The sequence below is a fragment of the Anoplolepis gracilipes genome, chromosome 5, assembly GCF_047496725.1.
Source record: "Anoplolepis gracilipes chromosome 5, ASM4749672v1, whole genome shotgun sequence".
Lineage (NCBI taxonomy): Eukaryota > Metazoa > Arthropoda > Insecta > Hymenoptera > Formicidae > Anoplolepis > Anoplolepis gracilipes.
The window spans coordinates 11351432-11359259 of NC_132974.1; the positions used below are offsets into that span (position 1 = coordinate 11351432).

The 7828-nt window shown below is 38.3% G+C and overlaps 1 protein-coding gene across 2 annotated transcripts in view; it reads left to right on the forward strand.

The window, feature by feature from the left end:
• LOC140665729 (uncharacterized) overlaps positions 1-7198 on the forward strand; it is a 113676-nt gene extending 106478 nt beyond the window's left edge. For both annotated transcript variants that reach the window (XM_072892192.1, XM_072892193.1), the window contains one exon: positions 40-7198. In XM_072892192.1, coding sequence (XP_072748293.1) covers positions 40-1270 — 1231 coding nt within the window. In that variant the 3' untranslated portion in view covers positions 1271-7198. The remainder of the gene's footprint in view (positions 1-39) is intronic.
• Positions 7199-7828: the final 630 nt, after the last annotated feature.

A 7828-nucleotide genomic window follows, 5' to 3' on the forward strand; every position in this document is an offset into this window, starting at 1 on the left:
TACTTTATCTCGAACCGTATTCTTCTGAATTGGTTGCAGATATATTTACCGACAACGAGGTGGGACCAACATGAGCAGCATGCTGTTTCTTTACTCGGTCGAGTCGCTCGATGAAGGTACTTACAGTTGCATCGCGGAAAACAGTGCAGGTTCTGCCGTGGCAAACCTCTCTCTTCTCGTGCTCTTTCGCGAAAAATCCACCATGGAACCGCCGTTTGATAATTCCGGTGGCGGCTATGTGGCTGCCATAGCCGCAGGCGCACTCGTAGGCACTCTCTTAGCGTTGGGTTGTCTGATAGGCAGCGTGATATATTGCGCGAAAAAACGACGCCGCGACCGGAAGCGTAACTCAAAGACTTTGGTGACACAGAGCAAATCAGTACTGCCGATCACAAAAGATACTACTAGCAGCTCCTGCCGAAAGGGTAACGGCAGTCTGATCGGCTTAGAGCATCAGCAGATGGTTTCGTACACCGAGCGAGAAATCAGCCGAGCGGCTACTTTGGAGCATCGAGAACACTCTAGAAACGCATATCCGGTAGCAAGTCCGGTCGCCAAGTACCTGACCGAACCAGATTTGATTAATGAGGTACCCGAAAGCACAGAGGTGGGTTATGGCCAGCTGTATGGTCGGCATCATCAACGAATCGGTGGTGCCGATCGACAAATCTTGGAATACGATTCGGGCTATCCTCTACAGCCCGATTTACGACCACCACCAGTTTTACCGCAGATGAGCTACCTAGACCAGGATGGCTATCCGTTAAACTTTGGTTTGCCTAAGATCTCTTTCACCGCCAGCACTTTGCCTAGGCTTCGACAACGAATGACGGAGCCTGGCTCGGCGGCTGCGCCGGCAGCCAGGTATTCCCGCGAGGCCGAGTTCCTCGCGAGATCACCGGGATATGACCCTGTTTTACCGCGAACCGATGCCAGGTACACCGCTGAGGGTTATCCCTATCCGGTGCACCAGCAGCAGCAGCAGCAGCAGCCGCCGTCTCTGCCGATTCAGCCGGTCGAGCAACCCATTCAGCAACAGCTGCCCATTCAATCGCCGGTCTCACCGGTTGCCGTCTTCCCGGAAGTACCGTTCATACCGTCACCCCCGGCGGCTTATAGGGGTGAGACCACTCCCTTGTCGCCGAGATCCCTTCTCGGAAAGACTGCTCGCGAGGCCGCGGCTGCTGCCGCCGCGAGAGCGGAAGAGCAACCACCGAATCACCCAGAGAGTCCTGACGAGGGCTATGTGGGAGACGCTATGGACGTTTGAAAAATAGCCAAAGGCGATAAGGGAAATAATCATCAAGTCTGAAAAGCGTGGAAGTTTCTAGTCTATCGTTGAATAAGATTGACGTTCACTTTTTGTGAGTGTACCCAACCTTCGTTTTCTATGGGGACCTACATTGAAGAAAAGATTGGATGTATCGATTTCTCTATAAAAAATCTACTGCCATTTAACTTCTTCAAAAGTGAAAAGGTAGAAGAGATGGTATTAACTTTACACATTTTTTTGACATTCAAAGAAATAACTAATATTATTTACTGTCTGATTTTGGTCAAAAAGTATCTTGAAACGACAAATTAATTTTAACCATTAACGATAACACGCACAAATATTCCATTATCTTTTGATCGGTTTATTTATAAGGAAATTAATTAGAGAAAAAAATGATTCGCCATTTTCATAAATTTTGAACTTGAAAATAAAATGAAATTAACTTAGAATTTCACAAATTTGCATATGTATCATCGACGAAACAATCATTACGGATTAAGAAAAAAAGATATCTTTTCTCAATCTTTTTGCTCAATATATTGATTCAGCAACAAGAATAATAAAGTACTTTTCATATAAATATATATATATAATCTCCTTCCACGCGAGTCAAACATCAAGCATGAAGACCTTAACGAAGCTACGAACAATACGAATTACTGGCATCAAGGAGGAAATCTGTCCTCGTCACGCTGCCAGATTAATTCTCGGAGGATAACAGGGTCCAGGATGTGATTGGCGGAACACGGCCGCCAGAGACGGCGCGAACAAAGGATTCGTCTTGGCGGTAGAGACGTAATAGATTAATCAGAAGGCATGTCACGAATGTCGTCGTAGTGCACAATCCTCGTCGGGAAGGATGACGAAGGAGATGTTCGCGCTAGGGCGAGGCGATTCCCTCGAATTCGAGGGAAATCGACTCCGAAGAATTTACGCGGATCGCGTTTAAATGCAGGAAGTGCTTTTTCGGACATCAAAATGGCGGCCGGATTTATTTAAACGGCGTGTCGCGTTTGTGAAATACGACCTCGTTCTTTGGACGCGCTCCAAGGAGAAACGTTTGGTCGCCTTGAAAAGGAACCAAGATGGCGTGACTGATCCTTAAAGTGATAGATAAATGTTTGGCGGGCTCGATGGAGTGAAACGCGTCTTACTGGACCTCGATGGCGCGCTTTTAGCGTTGCACGGACAGAAACGTGACCGGTGCTCAAAGCGGTCGCTCCGACAGGATCCGCTGAGAAAATGTGAAATTAATTAAATTTAATTGTTCATGTCGATCCCGTAACCCGTTAAAGTCTGCGATGAATCGGAAATTGCGAGATGAGCGAATTGAAAAGATATAATGGTATTAAAAAAAAAAAAAAAAAAAGAGAGAATTGTCCTTTTTAATAGTAAATATTATAGATATTTGAGGAAGGAGGGATATATTTATATGTATTATAGGATTTAATATATGTTTTTTAATACAATTCTCGTAAAATTGTTTTACGGAATCTTAAACAAATTATTATTATTATTATATCGAAAAAATATAAACTTCATAACTCTTCTCTTTTTTAGACGATGGAAGCGATCTGTACGCTTCAGTCATTTTTAAATTATTTTAATATCGTTTATGTTTGTCAATAGAGCATTGTACCTTACATGTTTGGGATGCTTGTGATTCAGAAATCTGCTCAAGCTATTCTCGCATCCTCCTACATAGCACCTTGTTTTAAACTTATCAAACGGATATCGTTTATTTCAATTGCGTGAGGACTCTCGATCTTGGCGTTTCAGGCGGAGACGCAATTGTAGCGATTCTGCTGTAGTGATAATAATGTTAACTTGGTGTTTAAGACTGGTGAACTGTGCGAGATTAGGAAGCCGCAGTGGCGCTCGACCTGATGTACAGATACCGTTGAACATACAGAGTGTATTCTGAAAAAACGATATATACCAGGATCGAGTGTATAAAGTGTGAAAAATTTATGCATTTTAAAATATAATTTTGCAAATTTTTTTTCTCTTTAAAATAAGATTACAACCTGAGGAATGAACGTTTCAACGTAACGTAGTTTATAATTTTTAACATGGTAAATTTTATTTCTCAAAGTTTTAGAAATTTATCTTAATTGTTTTTTCTTTACATTGGTTTTTTTTTTTTTTCGTCACAAAATTAAGTTTACATTTTAACGAAAAATCTTACGGATTAATTTCGCAGCTCCTGGGAATAGTATACGTCTTTTCTGAGACGCCCTGTATATCTATATACATATGCGTATATATAAATATATATAAATATATATATACACAACACACAGATAGATATATACATACGTATTATATGGCGCGACTAAAACACTAAGGAACAAAAACTGGTGAAAGTAGTTATTTTTTAAAGGTGTTTTCGAAATTTTGTGATTCGAGCTGGCTTCGCTCTCTCAAATAATCAATCTTCGATTAATAGAAACTGTGTATAGTGGAAATTAATTGACGTTGTTTCATAAAGAAAAAAAGCTGAATCGCTTGTAAAGTTTGCAAATTATGATAATAATTTATAAAATATCGATGAGTTGATGACAAATGATTATAAACAGCCGGATACGCGTGCGAGAAAGAGCGTCGACACTCTGAAGGATCCTCTCAGAACCAGAAACGAGAAACTGGTTTCCTTACCGTCACCGTAATCACGATGCGATTCACGGATGAACAGTGTTTGCCTTCCAGTCTGGCGATTCACAGGATATAGAATCCTGCCTACGTCCTTTAAGCTTCACTGTTGAGATAACTCGAAATTTGCGTCTTTGCTTTCGAAAGTTTCGTATAACAATATTTCATTGCGTGGGGGCGGGGGGCGGCAACGTACTAATTTATTTACCCTTTGCGAAATTTCAAGCAAAGAGAATGTTCGAGACATGAGAAGAACAAAAGACTTTAATGTGCTAAGAAATCAAAACTGTTTGTTTCTAGTTAGTTATAATTGGCTGTTTTTAATTTTAAATTAAAAAATCAAATATTTTTTTCATAAGCAAATTACATTAAATAAAACGAGAGATAAACATGTTGAAATTAAACTTAATGTTTTTTAATTAAACAAATATTTTTATTAAGGCAGCTTTGTGAAAAATGTTATACATATCTATTAAGCAAATATTTTTTCAAAGCAGGGTAATTATAAAGTTTCTGTTAAAAATCGCAAATAATAATCGAGGTACATTTAAATTTGATTGTATAATGTTATCGGGTTCGAAACTCTGTATATCGAATTTTAGAAGCAAACGCAATTTTACGCAGTGACGAAATTCTGTAAAGGTAGTTTCGCATTCGTCGTTTAATTAGAACTTTTTAAACGAGCTCACTAACGAGGACAACTTCGACGCGCGTGGTCAATTTTGCGAATTTCAATTAATGTGCTGTGAATGGGCAGGCCATTAGGCCGTATTTTTAACAAAATTGCGGTAAAAATGCGGTAATAATATGGCATATTAAAATCTTCGTTTAATCAAATTCAAACTCGACGAAAATTATAGTCGTAGTTTCCATCAACAGCATTTTGAAAAATATTATACACATATATACATATATATTACGTTATATTTTTTATCTAATTTCTCAGCATTTCACAAATGGGTACTTCTATAGGTTTTGTATTTTCTATTTTCTCTAAACTTTCGTGAGATGAATGTAAAAACGTTAAATATTGTGTTTTAAGTGCAACTTTAGAAGAGTTATTTCAGGAATTAAATAATTAAGAGCATACACCGTTATATTTAATTACCATTTCCTTAAAGAATCTTCTTAAAGAACCACGAACTTCTTGAAAAGAAGTGCGCCTGTAGTTTGAATAAATAATATCGTTAAATCGAATTAAATTCCGTGAGAAAATGTAAATGTATTTTTTTTTTTTTTTTAAAGAGTTGTTTTACAAAGGTAATTATTTCGTTTAATAGTTTAGAAAGGTTAGAAATGAAACGAATTTTATTTTCGACGTTCTTTAAAACGAACCGATTTTTTGATATCACATTTTTCACAGGCGAAAATTTTTCATAGATCTCTCTAGATGTGCTTCATGCATATTTATTCGCGTCGATTAAAATCTGACGAAAGAAAAATAAAAATGCAACACAATCGAAAACAATTTCTCTCTCGGGGAAAATATCTAAACTAGGAAGTTTTTGACTCTTTTTCTGTTTTCGACGTTGTTCTTTCAAATCGTTTTTACGTAGATAAAAATTTATCATCGCAATCTGTCGCTTCCTTCGTACGTATTTATTTTCGTCGAATTGACGAAGCAACGGTTAAACGCGGGAACAAGAAAAACAGTAGCAAAAGTTTAACGATCTTGCTCGCAGGCGGTATTGCATTCGCTCGTTTGTGGCTCGTCCGAATTAAATGGATTTCTCTTTTTCCATCGATCCCTTTTTACTTCTCATTTGTCCCTTTTCCGTGTCTCGCGCGCGCGCGCTAATTATAACCAGCGAGACCGCGAGCTTGTTTAGTAACGATCTCGTTTTTTGTGAAACTCTATCGAACAGTTTTTCTACATTTTCCATGCAAGAATCCGCGAAGACACATTTTACGAGAGATGTATTTCACAAAAAAATTTTATACGAGAAATATATTTCACAAGAAATGATACAAACGGACAGAGTCATCTCTCTCTTTTCGTAAAAATTTGATAGAAATTGTATACCCTAATCTTCTTTGACTTTTGATATTTTTAATGTTCATGCAGATGGGAAATATTCAGTTTTCAGAGAAACAAAATTTTCCTTCGTTAAATCGGTCGAATTAAATTTCGCAAGGAAATCATACGCGCAGAATTTCATCGTATAAAGGCTTAACGTCCCGAGATCGGTCGTGAATATTAATCGGCTTTCGCCTCCGTTCGTCGACTCGCGCGGTGAAACATTCACGCCGTGGAAAATCTCATGGAGGAAAGGGGGAAGGCAGAGGGGCTCGTCCTATTAACTTCCTTCGCATTCGCAATGCGCTACGATGCTTTCCGGTAAATGTAATCACACGTCGATGCATTAATCAGCCGTCCGACGAAACTCCCGTAATTCCATCCGTCGGATGCACGTCAAAAGTTAAGGGTAGCAACTGCGAAACGGCAGACTTTCCCGTCTGTTAAATGGAAAACATCCCTCCGGGGATCTCCTCTATCGAGAGAACTGTTGCCCATATTTAATTCTTTTTGGACGTATAAATATTTTGCATTTCAGATCTTGCGGTGATTTATATAATATTTATCTAAAAGAATCAACCGTTATTTATTATAAATTAGAGCGCAAATAGTTGGCCTGTATCTGGCTCATTCGCGTTCTTATGTATAATTCTTACGTTGTTATTATTGGCATTGGAAGAGTAATATCTCTTTTCTCCTTTTCTTCTTTGTAACAAATTACGGAGCTCATGAATTCTCATGCTGCGAGGTCGATAATGACACGAGCGTGTATGTGACAGGAAGATAGTAGGAAACGGAAGGAGGAAAGAGAGAAAGAGAAAAAGAGAGAGAAGCAACATTAAGTATACACGAGAAAATGAGAGTCGAAGCCACACTCGAATCGATCTCCTTCGAAACCACCCAATACTTCTCTCTCCCATTTTACCTTCCCTCTCCCGTATAAACCTCCCTCCTTTTCTCGACCGTAAAACTCTCCCGCGGAGAGTTACGACTCTCCGACGCTCGCAGACACAATCCTGCATATATGGACATACACACACACACACACACCCTCGTTTATGTACTTATACACCAACACACGCATACAATTTCAGGTACACACGATGTTCCGAACGATTGAGCAATACGATTTGTATTACCGTGTATAACGTAATGTATTCGATTCTGCACATGTCGTACGTACTTTGGATGTAGCGAAGGATTTTTCACGACTGATATGAGATTAAAGGAATAAAGATAGCTTTTGTATTAAAGTCCTCGGTTTTTTTTTTAGCATGCGTTTCACAGACGCTATGATCCCGTTCCCGTTTCCGCTTTACCTTTTCGAAGAGTTGGGGGGGGGGGGGAGAGGGCGTAGGATTACGTAAGGATTCCTTCACAAGCAATCCTGGCAAGAGTATCATGGTGACGTGAGATTACGGAAAGTATCTATTTTCTAAAGGTAAAAGTTTGCGTATTGACAGAATATGGAAACTGTTGCGACAGTTCAATTTCAGTTTTTTGTCTGCATACTAATAGAATATTATACAAAGTGCGTGTTACACGCCCTTGTTTTATTTTCTTACGTCATATTTATTTTATACACTCTAGTTTAAAAAGACTCAAAATTTGTGAAAATAAATGTTACTCAATATATAAAATATAATATATCGATGAACGTGACAAATGTCACTTAATCTACGAAATTATATAATTTAGAAAAAGTGAGCTTAAAATAAGCGTAAGATATATACAATTCTTTTTATGTTTCAAAGAGACATTCGATATAAAACTTGTATTTAATCACATAAAGTTATATAAACTATCACTATTAAATACCTGAATATTTGAGCTATCAATATATATGTATTATCTCTGCAATGATAGCTATTCAAAATATTGTA